Source organism: Siniperca chuatsi, linkage group LG11 (assembly GCF_020085105.1).
Source record: "Siniperca chuatsi isolate FFG_IHB_CAS linkage group LG11, ASM2008510v1, whole genome shotgun sequence".
Lineage (NCBI taxonomy): Eukaryota > Metazoa > Chordata > Actinopteri > Centrarchiformes > Sinipercidae > Siniperca > Siniperca chuatsi.
This window is the reverse complement of record NC_058052.1, coordinates 8,501,407-8,524,710: the sequence shown is the minus strand read 5'-3', so window position 1 is coordinate 8,524,710 and position 23,304 is coordinate 8,501,407. Positions and strand designations below refer to the sequence as shown.

Here is a 23,304-nt window from a genome sequence, read left to right as displayed (position 1 = left end):
TCTCGTTTCCTATAAAGAATTTATTTACAGCCAAAATGTTACATCAAAGTATAAAAGAGGAGCGTGTATGGTTGATTTTTCAGTCAGATTTAGCACCTCTCAAACACTTTATAGAGATCAGGTAAGTTGGCGATCTGCAGCACGGTGCCATCCTCACTAAAGTTCTTCGGAGGACTGAAGAGGGTTCGGAAAGCTTTGAAAATGATGTGCTCAACTTTCCAACGCCACGAGTTCACCTCAGCATCCTGAAACAAGCATTACACATCGCACTTGTCAGTTAAACCTGTCATTAAGGTTACTGTAAAGCAAAGGAAGTCAAACATTAAAATGCGTGTAGCATGTTAGCATTGTTCTAAGCGTGAGTCTGGTGTCCTTACCTGCTCCTCTCCCGACTCGGCCTCCAGGATGTACTGCTTCCTGATGGAGTAGAACACACTGCACTCCTTACTGAAGTCTCTGAAGCACTCTTTTTCATTGTCCCAGTTCACCTGCACAACACCACCAAGCAAAAGCCTTTAGATACAGTTTGTGTCCAGAATGTCGTTATGAATGAGAGACCTGCGAGAAGTTCACCTCAGTGGCCAGGCGCAGGATGAACATGGGGAGACCCTCCATGACAGGTGTGTACTTGTCAAGCAGTAATGGCAGCCCGGTTAGATTTCCTTCCTACAATGCAGGTTTTACAGCTTGAGTAATAACACACTGATGTTTTGCTAAAACATATGGAAAGACACTGGCAGCCAAACTTAACTTGGAAACTTGATTTTAGGGTTTTTACAGATTTATCTGACCAACAGACATACACCACCCTGTTCCAACTGACCTGGTCTATCTCCATGGAGAAGTAGTCCTCCAGCATCTCAGCTTTCTTCTTCAGGAAGTCTACTATATACTGAGCCAGGCCTTCTTTAGGACCGTCCTCTTCTGTCCAGCCGCTCTCCTCGGAGTCCAGAGCCAACATGGCCAGGTCATAAAGTGGAGCTGGTGTCTGAATCCACATAATCAATCATAATGATCATAACGTGTACAGTATATTCTAATAATTCACAATCTAGACTTTACGTACAGATAGTCTCAGTACACCGAAGTTCCCAAAGTCGTAGATGAGTATTTGGTAGAAAAGCTCCTGACTGCAACAGAAACAAAGAGTGAAATGAGACAAAGCAGCAGGCTGAGGCAACCGAACTGAACGGTGTGTGTTTCCTGTGGCTCTGACCTGAGTTTGGTGGTGTTGAGCAGGTACAGTTTGGTGTGATGTTGGATCAGAGTCCACTGAGGATTGACGCAGCCCACAAACGAGTGGTTCTGCAGCATTTCTTGAAGACCTGGAGAAAATATGAACAGCCTCAAAAGAGGAAAGTCGTGTTGACAAGTAAAAACTCAATCTATTTTGAGCTGTAGTCTGTGTTCAAACAACTACAGAAGAGGTATGATCCATACAAGCAGATGCATGAACATGAAGTGGTAGTACAAGTTGCATAAAACTAGTTATGGAGATGAGCTGTGACCTGGAGCAGAAAGTAAAATCACAGGGAAATTTACAGGTGTGAGAGAGAAAGACAGGGTTTGTTGGTGGAGTTACTTGTGAAAAACTGCACGATATATATTTTTTGTTTACCTTTGTGTGTGTTCTCAGTGATCTCCCCTCTGAGCTCTTTGATGCTGTTCAGTTTTATGACTCGTCTCTCGGGCGTGGCTGCAGCCCTCAAGTCCTCTTCTTCTTCCTGCTGCTGCTGCTCTTTCCTGGGTCGCTTCCTGGCTCACAATAACCACACACACTGCTGTCACGCCTCCAGCATACACTACACTCTGCATGTTTGCAGACACTTGTATTCTCCAGACAATAACTCACAGCAGCTTACAGCGGACAAACTAGAAGACTTAACGGGCTGTGAAAATGTCCACACATTTCATTACACACTTAATGGGTGGCAGATATTTTTTTGTCTTGCCATAATAAAAGCAACATGTACTTGACAAGTTATGGCTGCATGAATTACTTATTTGGCCACATGGGGGCAGAGGAAATCCACAATTTGATGACTATGACCTTGCCATATGATCATTTTATAGTTGTAGTGACTCACTTGGCAAATATTTATTTACCAATTTCCACATCCAGCAGACACAGAGCAACATTAGCATTCATTTGGAGTCGTGTTTCTGGCTATCTCATGAATGTAATTCCAGTATTCACCCTGTCTTTAGCCGTTTTTGGTTTCTACCAACTACCGAGAGAAATATCTGGGTCTTCAGCTGCTGGAGGTTTGACTTTTCTTCACCTGCTGGTCCCTAGCTTTGTCACTGCTGTTTAGTGCTCAAAACCTTTTTGCAGAAAACAACTGGATTAATGAGAGCATTGAGACTGAACCATACAAGGGAATTTCCTTGAGGTAAATCAAAACAGTATGTTAAGAGGCTAAAAAAGCTCCACAGAGTGTTGGAGGGTGGAGGTGGAGCTTTAAAAACAGATGAGTTTTTAAAGTGTAAAGAGTCAAAGACCAGATCAAAGAGTAGTCACCCCCATGCAACCCCTCTAATTTTTCAACAATACAAACTGCCATACTGTACTACTATAACATGCAAATTCATTGAAGTTCAGTAGCAGGTAAACACAAGTTGACAATTGTTACTGACTGGCCCAGAGGAGGATGACGTCATTCATAAGTGATGATACATAATTATTTTTGCATTCTTCTTCCTGCTCTCTTACTCAACTCATCAGTGTTCAGATTTGCTCACGCTACAGGATAAATCAACATTGAGACCTGTCCTGATCTGACTTGCAAAAATTGTGTCCGGATTAATCATGCTGGTTACTGAATCCTTAATCCTCTGCTGAACGCACATACTGACCTACCCAATGTAGTACTGGCATGATTCATTTTGAAAGGAAGTCAATCACCTTTGAACACCATTAGCATTGTCTTCATGGCCTTTTGGCACCTCTGCTTCCTGCTCAGCCAGGGCCTCCATCATGTCTGCATCATCTGTCTCATCCATCTCTACGCTGTCAGGCTGGGCAGTTTTGGTCACAGCCTTACTGCCGCTGGGACCGGCTGGTTCAGGATCGGGAGGCGACTTCTCTTTCGGTTGGAGGAAGGCGTCCAGCTTCTGTGTGCGACAGTCGGTCCTCACCATCTGATGTGCGTAGACCCGCTCACTGGACTCTGCTGCAGCGCTGGTGGACTTGACCTCACCGCCACCTGAGACTGACAGCCCCGGCAGCAACGTCTGCACAAACACACAGTGTATGTGCCATAATACACCCTCACACTTGTGAGGAGGTTCCAAGGAGGTTGTTTACTAAAAATATGTTACCATAATAAAATATGGAGATCAGATGAATCACTGCTGTGTCAATGCCGGCATATTTACAGAGAAAGTGATCCTGTCATATCATACCTGAGTGAAATATGTGCGTGATGAGTTGGAGCCCAGAAGTTTGCTCTCGACATGCTTCTGAACGCTCTCGATGACGCTGTCTTCATGCAAGAAATGCACCTCGTGTTTTGTGGGATGGACATTCACATCTACATTCTGCGGAGCGATCTCTAAACTGTGGTGATTAGAAAGCAGCGGTGAACATCAAATGAACTTAATTCATTTAACCATAATAGCATAAATTACAGAAAACAGACAAATGCACGTTAAGTTACCTGAGATATAGAAACGGGTGTGTGTTCTTGGGAAGGTAAGCGGCGTAAACTGTCTCGATTGCTTTCTTCAAAGCACTTGACTCCACCAGACGATCTGAGACGTCACAGATCACAATCTCCATTTAACATAGAGCTAATGCGATTCAATCACCTTCACCAGCGAGCTACGTTTCCACTAACTTTTCTGCGATACGTACGGTTGATGAAGAGGATCAGGATGCATTTCTTGACTGAGTAATTTGCGTTAGAGATGTAGCCTTTCATCTTATAAGCGAGCTTCTGATCCTCACAGCCAACTTCAATCAGCTCCCTGGGAACATACCACAGAGCCTGTCATGCACGCAGCGTTAAGGTGATAAGAGGTCACATACCGCTAACTGCACAGAACATCAAAGCATTATTTTTTCTTTCTTGGTTGATTAATACCTGCTGACCGCATTGCCAAAAACTCCTCGAATATTATCCACTACAGATGCGTTGGGTAGAGTCCTCACATCTGCCACAGTCTCTCCTTGCTGGAAAAACAGACCATAAATAATAGAGAGAAAATAAAGATTCTTTGTAGCCTTATCTGAGTTTTTTGTCAGTGCACTCACAAACAAACACACACAAGGGAAGCATACAAAGAAATGTAGTGATGCAGTGATTAATCTTTGTCGAGTGGTATTGTGGAGCAAATCAAGGTCAACTTTCCAAAAATATCCTGCAATAGCTTCGTTCTTGAGTCAAGTGTTTGAAAAAGAAAGAGAAAGCACATCTCACCTTTTTGACAGAAAAACTTTTCCCTGAATTGTGTATGGCGTACCTTCAACACAACACGTTAATATGTGAGTTATGCAAACACAAAGATGTTCATCAAAAAGAGCAGGAACCACAAGACACAAGCAGTAAAGCCAAGATGACAGACCTGCTGACCACATCTACAATCCTGGAGTACTCATCACTGGGGCTCTTCAAAGCTTTCCTCCTGGTGGACACATTATAGAAGAGGTCCTCCACCTGCACACAGGGAGGGCAAACTATAGTAGGTTTCAGAGCATCCCTAAACCTCATTCTGTAACAGTTGACGTGCTCCACAAACTCACAAGAATCTGTGTTCCCTGGTTGCCAGCACATGGTTTGGGAGGGCCTTTTAGTTTGCCATCGCTGTAGCTGGCTCTGCACGATAACAGAATAAGAGAATGATACATCACAAGAGCTCTGGCATCCTGGTTACTTTATATCTGTTATAAAGTACATGTAATCAAGGCGGCAAGAGAGTAAATGATTTAAAAAGTTAGCATACTTGTAGGCACACTTGGCATCAGCTGTCTTAGTCGTTATGGTCACATGGGCAACGTGGCTTATACTAGCAAGGGCCTGCAAACAGGAACACAGACAACAAATGTGATGAGCAACAAAATGTAGGTCAACATTTAATAACCTGAAGGCTGATACTGCTCCACAGCTCAGAGTTAGCAGCGCTGCTCACCTCTCCTCTGAATCCATAGGTTGCAATAGCGGAGAGGTCCTCAAAAGTCTGGAGTTTGCTGGTGGTAAACCTTTCACAAACAATTTCCATATCTTCTTTCTGCCTCAGAAATGAAATAAGACAGCTTGGTCAGAGAAAACTACAGAATTAGAAGACACTGTCAGTGACACAGTTCTTCAGAAAGTCCCACCAACCACTGGTGTTCATACACACTCTCTGGGCAGGGGAAAACCAAAACAAAACCCTGAATCTAACTTCATGGGGGCAGAGAGGACCAGACTCCCTGTTACACTGGATACTAGGGAGGGCACAAACAACAGCTTTCCAAAGGGTCCTTTCTGTTATGTCTTAACTTTTTGGTTAGTTTTCACATAGGGAATTCATGGCATGTCATGAGTTTCAATTTCAAAAAACAGGGGCGGGTCTTCACCCCTGCTCCCCCTGTGGACGCCCCTGTCACGCACCCTGATGCCAGTGCCGTTGTCCTGAATCTGAAGTAGCTTCAGTCCGCCGTCTTTCACTGTCACCTGAATGTTGGTGGACCTGGCATCCAAACTGTAACATTTTAAAATACAAATTATAGTTAATACACAGCCCTATGACATGCACAAGTGGAATTATCCAGCCAGTTCGCAGTATCACACGACTGTTACTATGTTACAGGTGTAAGCGGCTTTGCCACAAACGTGATGTAAACAATGGTGGCTCTTGCCACTTATTGTCACCTTTATTGGTTCCACTGCTGGTCATTTAAACCACTAGTCAAAATTCCTAACAATAGCTCACGTTACTAAAATCAACGAAGTCATGCAACTAGTCCGTTACCAGTTTTCAATCAATTCCTTGACGCCGTTGGCAGGACGCTGGATAACTTCTCCTGCAGCAATGCGGTTGACAACAGTCTCGTCGAGCCTCCGGATAACTCCTGCCATGTTTACAGGCCTGCCGACTTAGTTTCAGAGTAGTTAAACAGCTGGTGATAGCTGTGAATACACACATATGGATAAAACGGTAACGTTATATATTTAGGCTTAAATGTAGCATCACAACATGTACAAGAAACAGAGCGCGCACTGGACCAAAGAGGAGAAAATAGGAAGATGTCTCACTCTTCCTCAAAATGTCAGAGCACAGCGAAAGTCATCATGTCATTCGCTCAACTCTCCCAATAACCGCTGTATGGGCGTTATTGAGAAAGTTAAAGTACTTCACTTCCCCACAAAAAAAGATGAAATCGCACGAAGTTTATTTATTTAGTAAATGTATGTTGTTTCAACTACCCCTTTCTCACGATCAGGTGATTCATCTTCTCAATTATACACAATCTTTGATGATACGGCGCGGGGAGAAAGCGTGAGGGCGGGGCCTGCGTCTTGCAGTAGGAGGACGTCATTCGCTGAACGTCTTCTTCTCTGGTAAATATTTTGGAACATCGTAGCTTCGAAATATGCACAGCGCTCCATAACGATGGATTAACAATGTGTTTTCTTTGAGGCACATTTACATTATCTTTCCACATTATACCACACCTTTTGCCGAAAGTCAAGAATAATGTCATTTCTATCAATATATTCTCTGTATACACCCCTCTGTATATATAACAGTACATAATAATCGTAAGCTTGCAATTTCTGTTGTAGAATAATAGACACATTAATTCTTTAATATGTTTAATCACTTAAACATTACTAAACAACTTAAACTTAATAACAAACGTTATTTTACCTCTGAAGTTTCTTCTTTTTGATCTCTCAGTACTGATAATACACTGATAAGTGTGCGTGTCCAACTCTGGAACATTGCTCTTTAAAGTGGCTACTTAGGCCATCATACAAAGTAACAAGATAAAGTCAAGTGTCCCCCTGGGGAAGGTAACTTTTGCTTGGTCTGCAAAAAGGTCAGAGGTCAGAATCAGTTAGGCCTACAGATCAATACTGCTATGCTTGTCAATAATTACCAAATTGTTAAGTGTGTGTGTGTGTGTGTGTGTGTGTGTGTGTACAGTATATATATACTGTATATACTGTATTTTTTTAAAGCTAATCTCTTGAAAAAATATTAAATTAATCTTTGTCCAGGTATTATCAATGTTTTACTGCCTCTTTCAATTGTGAGCTATTGAAGACTTTAGTGTATATATAACAGTAACACAATGAAAAGTCCACATTCCAGGTCCATTAATCTATATGCACGACATTCCAACCAAAACCTTTGTATGTAAAGCGGATTCACTCCCACCAGAAAAACTAGCCCATTATGGCTAATCTCCATTGTTTACTATCTTAAGTATGGCCAGAAAAAAAAGATTACAAAATTCGATCTTTTAACATAAAAAACTATTTGAAAAATGTGGGAAAAACATGAAAAACTCTATTATTAGTTGAATTGTTACGCAGTTTTTCTGCATTGCCTTCCTCAGCACATTCACTTATTAGGGATTCACTGTAATCTTCCACTGTGCACATAGCTGGCCAGACCACATATGTCTCTGCATTCCTCACAGAGCCACATGTCTTTTTTGGGGATTTTCTATCAGCAGAACTGCGGTGGTCCAAAATCTGCCAAAATACACATTTTCTCAGTGATATTTTATGAGGATGGTTTTATTTTTAAAATGAAAATGAATCTACGCTATACTTATCCTCTGTGATTGTTACAGTAGGTGCCAAAATGTTGCTAGGCTGCTAAATTTTGGCCTCAGGCACAGTGACCTCAACAGAATAAAATGCTGTGAGTAGGCCATCCGGGGAGTGGTGCTGTTTGGGTGTCATGACCAGGCAGAGCTTCTCAATGCAGTCCAACCTGAACATAGTTCTGGCTTAATGAGAGTCATCAGAGGAACACACTGTCTTCAAATACTGTACCTGCATAAAGAAAACAAATACACTGAGGACAGGAAGTGAAAAATAAATCTGGGTTTTTACCAGTCTATATTTAAAACTCAATCCTAAATTTTCAATTCGATATTTTTGTTGAATTTAAGAATGAAACAGAAAAGAATATAGACTATTATTATGCATATTTGAGAAAACCAGGATGATTTGATTTTCTGGCTACATATCTGTAGTTAGGGTCTTTGTGGCAGAGAGGTGTTGGAGCCTAGTTAGTAGACTCCACCAGACAAGGCAATCCAAATGTGGATTAAATGTAGCAGTCAAACAAAATATAATTTTATTTCAACTTTAGAAAGCTTGTTTTGATGTTTGGGTTTGAAACTCAAGGAGAGAAACAGAGTAAGTTCACTCTCTCATGCAGTAGTATCATACTTCTGACCTGGATCTTTTTGGATCTTGCAAATCCCACCACATAGCAGGACAGCATCTGAACAAGGGAAGCTCAGCTATAAAACTGGGTGTTTCTGTGTAACCTATACCACATTTTATACAAAAGCATAAGCCTATACCAGGCAGCCGTGAGAGCTAGCTGGGCACAGTTTAGTAGTTCAGCAGCTTGTTGTGCAGCTCTTTGAGCCTTTGCCAACACGACTTCAGTGCCACGAACCAGCAGGCAGACAAAAGCAAACAATACAACCTGAAAAGTCACTGGAATTATGAAGTCAGCTTAGAACTAACAAACAAGTGGCAGAAATGTGAATCTCTGATAAATCCATGTCCTACTTTATGCAGTTGTTGCATTCAGTGATCTGCTCATTCAGCTCTGTGTAGGCTCTTTCTGCAGCTGAATCATACAATTCTCCCACAAAGATAGAAGTGACATCACTATGATGTCAAGCACATTTCCCTATATTAACTATGCTATCATTAAATCCAGATGTGTGCTATATCACTCCGGCATTGATCACGTTCTCGTTTAAGTTGCGCCACCTCTCCCTTTAGGCCGAGGGAAAAGGCCTGCCATTGTGTTGTCTTTGCATCTAAGATGTATTGAGGGAGATTTGCTGTCTATTCTGAGACCTGTGTCCCTGACTCAGTGCAGGACATTCCAGTGTGTGCTGTAGCTGCAGGATGTGCCACAGGATACAATACAATAGAACTGGAAAGAAATCAGGCAAATAAAAAAACGGATGAAAGGAAGACAGCATTGCAAAATGTAAAGCACAGTTGCTGTGCCCTGTCCTTCATCATTTCTGCTGTCAGGCAGCAATTATGATGTCATTGTATGCAGCTATTCTCTATCTGTGTTCATTTACCTTTTGAAAGGATGAAAGTGTAAACAACGTCTTATGGAACGCTTCAACCAACATGAGTCTGGGTGGGGTCACAACTGGTTGTGTATCTCACAGGTCACTAAAGGCCTCTTTTTTCTTTTGCTCCTATCCTTCTCGTAGCATTTTATGGTCTCCTTTTTTTTTTAAAATCAGATTACAACTGTTTCAAAGAGCAGCCTCTCCTGTAGCGACTTGCCACATGCAATGACAGGCACACACAAGCACGCATGCTAATGTGATTGCGCACCCCCTTGCAGGTGCACGCAAGCATACACGCACCTTGAACAGAAAAAGAAACTAAATGTGGCTGAAGAGGATTTTTTTAAAAGAGATTATAAATCTTGTAATAACCTACAGATGCACAGAGCAGAATGCACTCCTGAATGCACAAACACTGTCGACAAGCAAAATGAGATACAAATGCACACCTGCTGCTGCAGTACACTCATTGTGTGGAACGAGATCAGCACCAAGTTGCAGTCGCCCCAACATGGCCTCCAAATACAGCTTAAAACAGACGTGCCCATCCAAATACACCTTAGTTTAAACACAAACTGAAATCATCCCACACCTCAATGCTGCTGTGTGTCTATACATTCCACACTGACAACAGCCCGTTGTTTCTACTGCTGTGGTTTTGTCTCACCTGTGTATTTATATCTGCTCCTTTCTCCACCAGTGAGGTGATGGGCTGGACAACCCTCCCCCCAGCTTCCTCTGACAAAAAGCTGCAGAGTGATCACTGCCATCAAACCCCATTGCAGGAGGGCTGAAAGGTGAACAGTATCACAAAATGTTGTGGGAATACAATCATCTGTGGAATTTGCCAAGTGACAAGTATAGAGGAGCCTGTCTTCTCCTCTAATGATAAGGGTGGTCTCTCACACATTTACTAATCTAAAATCAAATTAAATGAGTTCTCCTCTACTTTTAAATCATGTACAAACTGAATCACTGGTTGATTATGTACTTATGGACATGGTCATGACCACACTGCAAGTAATAGTCCAAGTCTAGTGACTTGGACTCATTTGTAACTGTGCTAATTCATCGTCCTCTTAATTCCACCTTCATCATCTCTCTAGGCAAGCATGAGCTCACCTCCTTGAGAACTGCTAAGACTTCCTGTTCGCTCCATCAAATGATGCATCAAATGGATTCTGCAGCTCTTCCTTTTTCCTTTGTTTTCCCATCCTCTTCCTTCTCCTGCTCTCTCCTTATCAGCACGACAAAAGCCTAGAGACATGTTATAAACAAAAGATGAACACATACTTCCATAGGTAAACAAAAAAGCGGTGGTACTGCGGAATACAAGTATTTTAACAGCGGCTGTTCAGTCGTTCTTCTGACCAAAGATACAAATTATTCCGTTTAAAACTTGCACATTGATAATCTGTAGATGGAGTCCACTCTATGCTAGAGGCTGTAAGTTAAATGCTAACATCAGCGTGCTAATATGCTCACAAAGACAATGCTAAAATGCTGATGTTTTTTACAGGTATAATGTTTACCATGTTCACCATCTTAGTTTAGCTTGTTAGCATGCTAACATTTGATGGGAATATCATTAGTTTTGCAGGTATTTAGTCATAAACCAAAGTATTGGACACATTCAAACTTCAACCTGACGATGGCACTAGATGAAAAGTATAAATTCATGGCAATCCATCCATCCATGTTGTTGAGACATTTCAGTATAAAAAAACACAAATGTCAAACTCATGGTGGCGCTAGAGGAAAAGTCAGTGTATCATCACAGTCAGATTCATCCTCTGAGGACCATGAATGCCTGTACAAAATGTCATGACAATCTATCCAAAAATTGTAGTGGACACACCAACTGACCGACATTGCCATCCCTAGAGTCATGCAGCTAGCGTTGCTAAAAACCATCTTCTTTTGTCATTTGTTTAGGCACGTGAGTGCCCATATTAAAAAAGACCTGCCGACACCTGTCCAACCCTGGTCCGACCCCACCCTTCCACTGTGTGACCGTTCATTCACCCACACCAAAAGTTTAAAGATTATATTCACATGACCAGCTACAAGTACAGTACTCAATATTTTATTAAATAAATATTTTATTTGCTGAGCTCTTTCAGGAAATACATGGGAGCTTCATGGTTCTGTTTTGCTTTCATTTCATGGGGTCATGGGATGCACGCTGGATGGTCGTTGAAACCCAAACCTGTAAGGTTGGCATCTGTCACATCTGCATTGGTGTGAAAGATGTCGACAGTTATTCAGCAGGATAATAGTCTTTATTACAGTACATGTGGCATATTGGAAGCACAGCCCTCAGTTTGATCAAATGTACTGTGTACAGTAAAATGTCATAAATCTGACCAGGTGTATAAGACTGTGTCTAACAGGCATGCACATTATGAACTGTATCTCTTAAGACTTAGAGTAAACCAGACTTATTCTACAAGGCCTCCATGTGTGCCTCCACAGTTATCAGTATAATCTAATCTACTCTTTTGTCTACTATGTGTTTACCCCAAGGGATACTGTGTCTTTGTTCACTTTTAACAATAAAGGTTCATTTTGAAGGACATTGTGTTATCACATAATAAATTGGTTACACTTTGTGTGTTTGTTTGATTCATACATTCCTGGAGATGTTTTATGAAGGGGGAGGGTTCCAGCTCTGATTCAGTGTTTGGCCAAGTTCATGTTTCGTAATCAGAGCTGTCAGTCACAAAACCAAAAGGCAGGACACCAAATGTGTGTTTTTCTGAGAGCAACGGGGGTTAAAAGAATGCAGCGGTGAATGATGCCCTGTGGTATGTAGTGTAGCAACTATCTATGAACTTGGTGAACATTCATTTTGATGTTTCTATTCCAGCTGCTCCTCTGTGTGCCATGGGTGGTGCCTGAAGGGAACAATGCAGGATTGTCTTCTAGTATTCACTTGAGTAGCTGCGTTGCATCACTTCCTTTATTTTAGTTACATCAGATTTCATCCTGACCAGGCTACTTTTGGTCTTAGTGTGGAGCAACCATTAAAGGAAAATCATTGTATTCAGTCTTTCTCTCTCTCACTCTCTCCTTTAATGGTTTCAGAAAATATGTGCTACAAGGTCCTTTCTTGGAAATACAGATGACCTTCCTCCAGGTTTCCACATGCACACTCACTAAACCACAGAGTAACGACACATCGCAGCCTCTCTGGTGAGATAATGTTATTTCAGTCTGTGGGCATTATTGTAAATGGTGCAAGACAGATTGTTAATGAACCATGAAAATAAACTAAAGCATGCATGTTGGCAGAAGAAGCCTTTCCTGCAGGCTTTCTGGCTTTGTTCTGGCCACCTTCTCCTGCTCCACTCTTTTGTTTGTGTTAGTAGACTACGCCTTCATCAAAGGATGGCAGCGTAGTCTTTATAATAATCATCCTCACCTCCATTGTTTGTTGATATCCTCATCACATTAAGAGGTTTGAGGTTATAGATAATAGATAATTTAATTATCTATTGCTATTCAACCTCCTCTCCAAATGCAATTATGATTAGGTATGACTTTTTAATGCCTTTAATTAGGTGCCACCCTTTTTCAAAGTATTGTCCGATAAGTCGTCATTTAAGCAGGACTGGAATCATTTGCTATGGGGCCCCTGGGCAAAAATGAGCTGTGGGCCCCTACTGACCACCGTTTTTTGCATATACAAAAGTTAATCATTAGTTTTTGGTGATTTAACTAAGCAAAAATGTATTTAGGAACACGGACCATGTACACAAAATATAAACTGAAACATATAGAGGCCTACAATAGTTACCTTATTTTAGTTCATATTGTGCTTTAGTGGTAGATATGACCAAATAAATTTGCAATTAATCAAACTACCACAAAGTTATTGCCACATAGTTTACCATAATTATTATTATTATTATTATTATTATTATTATTAATAGCTAATAACTGATCTAAAAAGCTTTAGTAAATTATTTATTAACCATTAAAAAAGCTAAATTAGTTACAGCTTATAAACCCTTTCTAGAGTACCTCATTAGAAAGTCTTGTCCTTTTGGTCACTTTGTATGACAGAAGGCCTAGCTCTATCCGTCTATACTTAATTTAATACAAAAGAACGACACTGTAATATTTTTTTCCAGATATTACACAATAAAGTTTATACATTTAAAGGAGGGAGGCAAGTGAGAATGTCATTCATGAATATGAGTACAGGGGTTTATGGAGCAGCCAAGCACTGCCTGATGTGCCGTTAATTAGCCACTGGGCAGTTTCATCACAGTTGATAGCAGCAGTAACGTCAGTTACTAGCTTCAGCAGACAGATAACAGATGTGCAGAGTTCAGCTTCCTCGGGACAAGCATGGACACAGAGCTGTCAAGAGCAGAAGTGAACAAACTGTGGAGCTACAGCCGAGGCGGGGCGAGATTTGTCGACAGCGGGTTTTCTCTGTGTGCTCTGTCTCTATAACATTCTCGCCAACATGCCTCAAGCATGACAATAAACTGGTTTAGCTGGGTGACGGGGGGAAAGCAATGTAACAGAAAACTTTCGACAAGTCCCACCTGGACTAGAAGAACGGCGCAGTTGTGGCGGAGAACATAGCGAGGAAGGCAAGATGACTGGCTTAAAGTTTAACCGACGAAAAGCTTGACGACTAGATATCACAGGGTAAGTTGACCAAAGTAGGCCTGCACGGTTTTATGAATAGGCCTACGGAGTTTAGGATATGAAGTTTAACATATGGCCAGCGCATGTTGACTTGTGCTACAGGGTTACCTTACAGTGTTTTCGGACAAGTGAAACAAAAAGTTTGTAGATACACTCTGGATTGGACTTTTAGCAACAACAGCCGCTTAATGAGTGATTTATTCTGTGTAGTTCGTTGTCCTGACTTGTCTGTGGGTTTTTTTTTTTTTTTGGTGTTTCGTTTGGACTGTGATGTTTCCCGTCGGCACTTCTCATATTTGTGGCTTTACATGAACTTGCAAATGGAGAGATCTTTGGCCAAAGGGAGGAGCCACACCCTTAACCCATCTGTCCTGAGTCCATCTTCTCTCATTCATTGTGCTCCTACAAGTAGGCTACTGAAATATAACTGAGAGGATCCCGGTGGAAAGGGCTCCATCTCTTGTATGGAAGCTACATATCTGAGCAGAATGAGTTAAACCCTTTCATTTAAGGTTTTTAGGGTGAAATTAGCTGTAGGGCTGGGTGACATGGTTGGAATAAATAGCATTATATTAATAAGATAATTTTTCTGATAATATATATCATAGCATGGCAAATGGATGCAAAATCACATATGAAATAGTCCAAATGATGCTCAGTCCAATTAACTTTGTGCCACTGTTGTGCACTACATACAAATAATTGTGTAAAATGACAACAGGATGTGTATCACAATATAATTCTCTAAAAGACAACAAACTATGCTCATTTTCTCTATCGATAAATCATTTGGTCCATAAGATGTCAGAGAATCACAAGTTCCCAGAGCCCAAGCCCAAGGGGATGTCCTCAAAATGTCTTGTGTTTTTTTGTTTTTTTTTTGACAAACTGTCCAAAACCGAAAGATATCCAATTTACTATCATATAAGACATAGAAAAACAGTAAATAATCATATCTGAGAAGCTGGAAACAGCAAATATTTGCTTGAAAAAGGATTTTTAACAGTTAACTGATTATCAAAATTGTTGCAGATTCATTTTTGATCAATTGAATTATCATTCTGAACTATCTAGCTGGTATTCTGACACTGAAACAGATGTGTAATGTGAAAATGATTCATTTTATATACAGTGCATTAATCATATGTCTCCTTTTACCCTCGCCCTCTCTTTAGACTACAGTATGGCGCGTCGCTCTCAGTGTTCCTCTGCTGGGGATAACCCTCTGGACCCCAACTACCTCCCTCCTCACTATCGGGAAGAGTACCGCTTGGCTATTGACGCACTGATTGAGGAGGACTTGGAGGGATACTATCAGTTCCTCCAAAACGCAGATGTGGTGGACTTCCTGTCCTCACCTGAGCTTCATTATATTCAGAGCTCTGTTCAGGTCCCTGAGCAGAGCAGCCATCCAGAACGACCTTTTCTAGAGACTGGGGTAGATGGCTCCTCAGACACTTATTGGCCGATTCACTCTGACCTGGACGCCCCAGGTTTGGACCTTGGCTGGCCTCAGCTGCATCACTTCATTGGGGTCCCCACAGAGGTCACCACTCTGGTCAACCCCCCTGAGCCTGACATGCCAAGTATCAAGGAGCAGGCCCGACGACTTATCAAGAATGCTCAGCAGGTTGATCTTTCACTTTCTTGATGGAAGGAAACTTCATGCCAAACTTGTCTTTGAAGTGTCATTCTCCTGACAGTGTTGTTTTTACATTGGTCTCTTCTGTCTTCAGGTGATTGCTATAGTGATGGACATGTTTACTGATGTTGACATGTTTGCGGATATTCTCAATGCTGCCAAGAGGAATGTTGCCGTCTACATTATTCTAGACAAGCAGAATGCACATCACTTCGTCAACATGGTGTCCAACTGCAGGGTCAATCTCCAGAGCATTCAAGTGAGTACATAGTCCTTTAAAAAAATGTACATTTAGGTACAGGCACTGTAATAAAGCTGTATTATAATTCAATTCTATTCAATTCAATAAACAAAACAGAAAAGGCTGCTTACACATTTAAATTGTATTACATTTCTTTCCCTTTCTTTCATATACTTCCAGTCAGCTCAGCCCACTCACCATAGCACACAGGTTCCAACCAAGTTATGAATGCAGTAACATTTAACTAACTACTTTAATATTCATCTCAGTTTGACTACAGTTTGACTACAGAAGCTGAAAAACATGAAATATGCTGATGCAATGTTACAGTAGATTTTTAAATGCTTAAAGCATAAATGGTGATATTCTGTAAAATCCTATTTGCAACAAAAAGATCAAAAACAACAATTATTTGATCCTTCTAACAGGGAACTGTCTGTGTATCTGAAGTTTGATGTAGATTATTTCTCTGTGCCATAGAGCTTGAAAAACTCTTTGAAACATATTATTGAACCACAATGTTTCACTGGGTTTCATGTTCTCCTTTATTACGATGAACATGGGCACTATAGTCACTGTTCTGCTGCTGTAAATACTCACTAGAGCACCAAATGTGTATTAATCTGCAGCTGAAAATAGTCCCCAACAAATGCCCTACTTACTCCTGATTTGAGAAACATTTGCTAAATACTACAGTGACCAGCTATATACTGTATTTGTGACCCATTTTTAAAGATTTACATCTTCAGTAGGAACAAATGGGTTTGGGGCTGAGAGCCAAAGACAGAGTAGGGAAGTCACAAAGTATTGAGAGACAAACTAACACACGGTTGGTTGTGGTCTTTTTTCATGGGTTAAGTTGACATTAACAAAAAAATAAATAAATAAAAAAAATATATATATATATATTCCATATATATATTCCATCCATATTAACATAACTTAAGAACAGTAGGTAAACTTCAGCTGTTGCTAGAGGTGACTCATCTTACAAATAAAGAAAACATATCAGCCTTTTCTTTCCGAACATCACTTGGCTGGCATGCAACTGACTTGAGAGAACTATTAGAACTATTAGAAATGTATTAAACAACAGTGAACAAGTTATTTAATAACACCTTCATCTTACTTTGTCCAGCAATGTGAATCTCACATGCTATATATCATAAAATATATATATATATATCATAGCGATAAACCTCAAGGCTGCCTATGATGTTTTTTTCTTGTGTGTAGCTTTATCTTGTTTGTCAGTTTTTACGTGCCTGCTCAGATTAAATTTAGCCATTTGAACAAATCTGACACATTTACATCAAATTGATGTTAATGTATTGTCCCTGATATATACAGTAAATATAGATAGTATTTTCCCATTGATATAAAATGCAATCACTGCATATTACTGTAAAAGGGAACTTGAAATGCAGCCATTTTCTATTTCCCTATTTTGGAAGTGGTAGCGCAATGCTGCCACCTAGCTTGGATTGCAATTAAAACATTAATACCACTATATGTACTGCTTCAGCTTAATATTCATCTTTAGGTGATTTGATGTGTGTCTTGCAGTTTTTACGTGTGAGAACAGTGTCTGGCATCACGTATCACTGCCGCTCAGGGAAGTCCTTCAAAGGTCAGATGATGGATCGCTTCTTGTTGACAGACTGCAGGGCTGTGCTGAGTGGAAACTACAGGTGAGCCCATTCAAAACTGCCACAGAAAGCCATACCTCTACACTTCATACCACATAAGGATTTAAGCGATTAATTTATGTTTTTATGAATATATTCAGTTTGTATCTGTTTGAATAATGAACTAACATGCAATTGATTAATTCTTACTTATTGTCATGTCTTTTGTCCAGCTTCATGTGGTCTTTTGAGAAGCTCCACCGCTGTATGGCACACCTTTTCCTTGGACAGCTTGTATCGACCTTTGATGAAGAGTTTCGTATTCTGTTTGCTCAGTCCCAACCGCTGATGATTGAAAATGTGGTCGCTCCAATGGAAGATTTTAGCCTTTTACAAAAGAGGCAGTTCACAAGTGAAATAACTTCACTGTACAGAGAGCCAAGGAAATTTCTATCATTGGACACCGCTCATCCAGAGGAATGGGCAAGACATTCCTATGATGAACGTATGGATATGGATTGGAGAATGATGCCCCTTAAAAGGCAGGAATCCTTGCACGGCCCTGCAGATATGTACAGCAGGTTTCCATCCAAGCAATCATGCATGGATCCGTCTTTTGATCAGGGCCCCTCCAGGATGCCTATGAAGGAAAATCCTGCCTTCCAACGTCACAGTTATGCTGAAGGTGTTCATGCTAGATATTCTTACCCATTCCTGCAGCAACAGGGAATGCCAGAACCTGAGAACCAGGGAAGTCAGTTTCACAGGGGGCAGCTGCTGTATCCAGGACCAGGAACAGAAAAAGAAGCAGATTACAGTGGCTATGACAAGTTCTGGAACCAAGACTATCATTCAGCAGATCAATATTCTGAACCTGGATTACCACAAGAGATGGGACCACCTGATAACTTTGACCCTGTGCTTAACTATTTATCATCTACCAGAAATGTAGACTTTGACCAGGGCTCAGAGAAATTACCACCTGCAGCAGATTTACCATTTAGTTCATCTCACCCTAGAAGATTGAGTTTAGGCCAGCTATATGCCTGTCAAACGTCTCCCACCCCCTCAAATCCAACTGATCAGAAGCAGTTTTTCCAGGAGCCTAACACTGTCCACAAGGATCCTATGGTGAAACAGGGGCTAAGAAACTGGAGGATTAGGTCATACCTCAGTGCATATGATAATCAAGGAGATGAAGGCCTGCCATCGGTGCCACCTAATGCACCAGATCCTTTTGAAGAGCCCTCTAACCTCATACAGCAAACAGCACCAGGCATAGATTTATCAGTCCCTAAAATCACTAATGTCAGAGAGTTTAAGGTTCCTACAATACCCAGGGCAAGTCAGATGCCAAGTTATGCCAAAACCACTGCACGAGAGCAGACAAAGAAATTGCCTGATGAACCTACTGCACTGGCAGCAGAAATCAAAATACCAACACCTTTAGAATCATCATCCACAACTGAAGGGGAAAAGACAGAGGAGGCCGAGCAAAAGGAACCAAAAACTGCTGTTGTTCAAAGGGAGGACTCGTTCCGTAGAAAATACAATGCAGCAGTACAGAGGAGCTCTAGGTTAAGGTCCTCTCTGATATTCAGCTCTCTGGAGCAGCAGCATACTTCTCAAGATACCAAAACTGCTCCAGGCCAACAGGATCAGGAAAGTGACAAAAATGAGGCCGAACAGACAAAACTGCCTTTTGTTTCTCAAGTTTTGGGGAAAAAGAGGTCTAGAGAACCATTTGAATGGAGCCGTTACATAAGGTCAGCCACTTTTGATAACTCTGCCACTGACTCATCCAAACCAGGTGATGGAAACAGTAAAGCAGATGATAAAGATTCATCAAAGGACGAAAATTCAAAGGATCTTTCAGAAAAACATGAAGTACAAGAGTTATTAAAACTGCCAGATGTAGAGCAAGCACCATCTTCACCATCAATGCCCCAATCCAAGCCTTCTGAAGCTGAACAGCCAAAAACTGATCAACCAACACAACCACCCAAATCTTTGCTCACCAGTCCATTGTATGTAGATATGAGTGATCCTGATAAGAGGCTCATGTTTTTCAAAGAGTTGGCAGCAAAACGCAAATCTGCCAAGGCTGCAGAAGCTAAAAAGAGCAAAGAGAAGGTTCCAATGAAACCACCAACTGAACTAAAAAACAATACTACTGTTAAAAAGGAGGAACCTGTACCAAAAGAAACCTCAGAAAAGATGGCTGATACTTCAGCATCTGAGGGTTTATCGGAAAAAAATGCTACTGCAGAGGATGCAGGAAAAACAGAATCTACAGATGCATGCGAGTCAGTCAGTCTATCTTTAGATGGCAGTGATAAGATTACCAAAGAGGACAGTCTGGTCAAGAATGATCCCAATAACTCCCAAAGCTGTAAAGAAGAACAAACCAGAGATTCAGAGAAGATAGAGCTGAAGAACAGCCAGTCTGCAGCAACTCTGCCTGTTTCTGCAGAAACAGAAGCACCTCAGAGCAAACCACCAGAAGAACCAAAACTGTCAAATTCTGCTGTAACAAAGAGTAGCCCCGGTCATCCACCTACACCAACAAATGCTACTCCTGCTAATGTTCCTTCTCTTGCACAAGTTACTGCTGAAAGGGAAAGCCCATGCCTTGATTCTACCTTAAAGCACACTAGCTCACACATTTCCAATCCAGTGGAGGTAGCACCATCTTCTGCATTTTCTGCATTGGATTCTAACACCCAAAATCCTGAATCAGTTCAGTTAGAAACCAGCATCTCCTCTTCTCCACAGCTATCTGAACAGCACACTGGATCAGAATTCAGCTCTTCTAACCCATCAGTACAAAGCTCTTCCTCTGATCACATTCTGCCAGATTCTGGTTCACAGATCAGTCCAAGTCCTTCACTCTCTAGTTCTGTTCCTCTTTCCACTCCAGCAGAGCCCATATCTTTTATTGTTACCCCAGATGACTCAAGCTCAGCCCTAACTTCCAGCATATTGTCCCCAAATGCACAGGAATCTGTCAGCCCCCCACCAGGAGAACCCTCCAAATCAGTTGAGGAAACTTCGGAAAAATCTACAGCTTCTTCTATCAGCCAAACAGAATCTACCCAAGCTCATCTAGATTCTGTTTCCCAATTGACGTCACCTGAGACCCCTTCAGCAGTTGACTCTGCACAAGTGGAAACTGATATTTCTCCTGGCACATATGCTGCTGATTCAGAGCCAAACACATCCTCATTACAGTCCACTACAAAGACAGACTCTGAAGAATCTTGTGCTCCTACACCTTCAGAAAAAGATGCTGAATCAGAAAACCACAAGGGTGTGGGAGAAGAATGTGAGGTTCTTGGATTATCAAAGGATGTCAAAGCTGATAGCACACCTCCTGGCCTTAGCCCTTCATTGCCTGAGTCATGTTTACCTAATGTATCTGATCTGGAAAGTAAATCCAGATCTGATCAAAATGAAACTATTACTCCTACCCCCTCCCCAGCAGACCTTCCACCTGAGCATTCCACAGCAGAAACAAGTTCTCCTGTCCATCCAGGCTTTACTCCTATTGCTTCCCAGTCAGAAACAGCTGCATCTCCTCAAGATGTACCAATACAAGCGACCCTTCCCTCCGAACTTAATCTGCCAGGACCTGTCACTCCCACTCCTGCTGAAATAGTATCATGTTCTTCTCCTCTAATTGAGTCAGTTGGTGTAGTTTTGTCCCCTAAGACTGAAAAAACATTGTCTGCATTGCACAGCCCCTCAGACAAGAACTCTCTTCCCAAGCAGGTTACAACAGACTCAAATGAAACTCCAATGCTCCAATCAACAGAAACTTCTAGCCCAACTGAGCCTACCTCAGAAGTCCCACCAGAGCCTGATCTGCCATGCAAAACACCTGAATCTGTGACTTCTGAAACCCACCCTTCAGAGCCACCTGTACCTGCTGAAAATAGTAGGATGGACAGTCAGAATGAAGTAAGCAAAGAGCCTGAAATGCCTGACAATGGTGAGAAAAAAACAGATGATACAGAGGCCGCAAATAAGGTTAATAAAATTACTAAACAGGAATCGGTCTGCAGTGAGAATACAAATGACCAAGTAAGGCAAAATAACTGCTCCAAACTGCTAGAGACCACATCAGATGAAGTTGTTGCTCCATCACCACAGTCCAAGCAGCCAAAATCAAACCAGTCTCGCTACCACTCATCAACAGCCAATGTGCTCTCAAGCAGCAACCTCAGAGACGATACAAAGCTGCTTCTAGAGCAGATTTCTGCTAATAGCCAAAGCAGGAACGAGGCTACCAAAGAGTCTCCTGTCACTGATGATGAGAAAGAAGACAAAGCTGACAAAAATGCCGAAAGGGAGAAAGAAAGAGGGATCAAGTCACTCAGCAGAGGACAGCCTAAGTCTAATCAGGAGCGTGAGAAGCTGCTGGAGAGGATTCAAAGCATGAGGAAGGAGAGGAAAGTTTACAGTCGATTTGAGGCATGAATACAATAACACCGTTGCCACTATTATCTATTTAAATGCATGTTTGATTGCCCCTGTAGTAAATCATTTTATGTCTGTAACTTTCACACATGGCACCTTAAATGGGATCCAAAGAAAGTTGAGAGAATAATCAGTGCATACATTATGTGTAAAAATAAGCAAAATCAAATAAAAAGCTGAAATGATGACCAAAAAAATTTCTCACCAAAGACATTTAATAGAAATGGGATTTCACTGTGGGTTCTCTGCAAACGAGGCATATTATGCAAAGAAGAGGCAGGGTACCTGTATCAGTGGCACTGAACTTTAAAGGGTAAAACTACCAGTAATACAAACCTGATGTTCAAATTACATGTGCCACAACCTACAATGGACTTCTTACTGTGGGTGAATCATCAAGTTGCTACAAGTGTGAGACTAGATGTGTGTAATCAAATATTTTTTTATTGACTGCATGGGTTAAGTGCAATGTTTGCAACAGGCTGTTTCTGTGATGAGGTCTGTCCTTGCCTTTTTTTCCGGCACTGACAGCTATTACATTAATGTTAAAAAATGTGATGTTAAAGTGTAATTGATTATCTAAAGTTGTCTGAGTCTGTAAAACTGTAATATACTGTAGTTTATATTGTAGTATTTCACAATCACGTTAAACAAAGATGTTGATAATTACATGCTTGTGAATCAAGTCGATATATAAATTCATATCCATGCACACTGTTATTGTTCTGGTGTAAATAAATTGTAACTTCTAATTCTTTGTAATCTGAATTAAACATTCAAGTGAAAAATGATGAACAAACCTGAGATTGAAACAGAATTGCATCTTAAACATGATGTACCTACAATATTATTGTGTAAATCATTGCACACCATACAGTATGTAATGTTTTTTGTTTCTTTTGTCTATTGAACATTAACCAGTGAGGTTAAATGTCAATTTTCCAAGATGTACCTGGTTGCCTTAAAAGGTCAGTTCACCCAAGTTCCCCTAATTATTTTTATTTAGATGATTTGTGAAACAAACAAACAAATGTAAGGAAACATATGTTGCTTTTTTAAGTGTTTAAATGTATTTTTTGGCCATGTAAAGCCAAAGCTACCTGTATGGCTGGATTCCACTAGGGGTAAGTGACAAAATAGAATTATCTTTTGTAATTAGCTGAAAGCAACCCTGTAATTCTCTCTGAAAATGTGCCTTTTTTAAATAAAAACTTAATGTCATACCTGTACATTGAAACAAAAAATTCTGAAACTGTAAAGAACTTACATAACAGTATGTAGAATTGTGCTCTGAAAGTTATACTTTTTATAATTGATTTATGCCATATGTAAATAAAATTTCTCACAAATGTGTTTTTCAGACTTCTGTGTG

General features: G+C 40.9%; 2 protein-coding genes across 2 annotated transcripts; one reads left to right on the top strand and one right to left on the bottom strand.

Moving 5' to 3' along the window:
• mlh1 (mutL homolog 1, colon cancer, nonpolyposis type 2 (E. coli)) lies at nucleotides 1–6,220 on the bottom strand. The gene is made up of 19 exons (XM_044214316.1): nucleotides 5,956–6,220; nucleotides 5,595–5,685; nucleotides 5,131–5,229; nucleotides 4,945–5,018; nucleotides 4,745–4,817; nucleotides 4,567–4,658; nucleotides 4,422–4,464; nucleotides 4,086–4,174; nucleotides 3,857–3,969; nucleotides 3,660–3,753; nucleotides 3,406–3,559; nucleotides 2,906–3,234; nucleotides 1,619–1,755; nucleotides 1,217–1,325; nucleotides 1,067–1,130; nucleotides 824–988; nucleotides 574–666; nucleotides 378–488; nucleotides 1–245 (listed from the first exon to the last, which is right to left on the bottom strand). Exons 1-19 carry the CDS (start codon nucleotides 6,060–6,062, stop codon nucleotides 90–92), a joined length of 2,193 nt encoding a protein of 730 aa, XP_044070251.1. The 5' UTR covers nucleotides 6,063–6,220; the 3' UTR covers nucleotides 1–89.
• Nucleotides 6,221–13,566: 7,346 nt separating this feature from the next.
• Nucleotides 13,567–23,285, top strand: fam83ha (family with sequence similarity 83 member Ha). The gene is made up of 5 exons (XM_044215343.1): nucleotides 13,567–13,942; nucleotides 15,118–15,572; nucleotides 15,679–15,843; nucleotides 17,392–17,516; nucleotides 17,687–23,285. Exons 2-5 carry the CDS (start codon nucleotides 15,126–15,128, stop codon nucleotides 21,930–21,932), a joined length of 4,983 nt encoding a protein of 1,660 aa, XP_044071278.1. The 5' UTR covers nucleotides 13,567–13,942; nucleotides 15,118–15,125; the 3' UTR covers nucleotides 21,933–23,285.
• The last annotated feature ends 19 nt before the right edge of the window (nucleotides 23,286–23,304 follow it).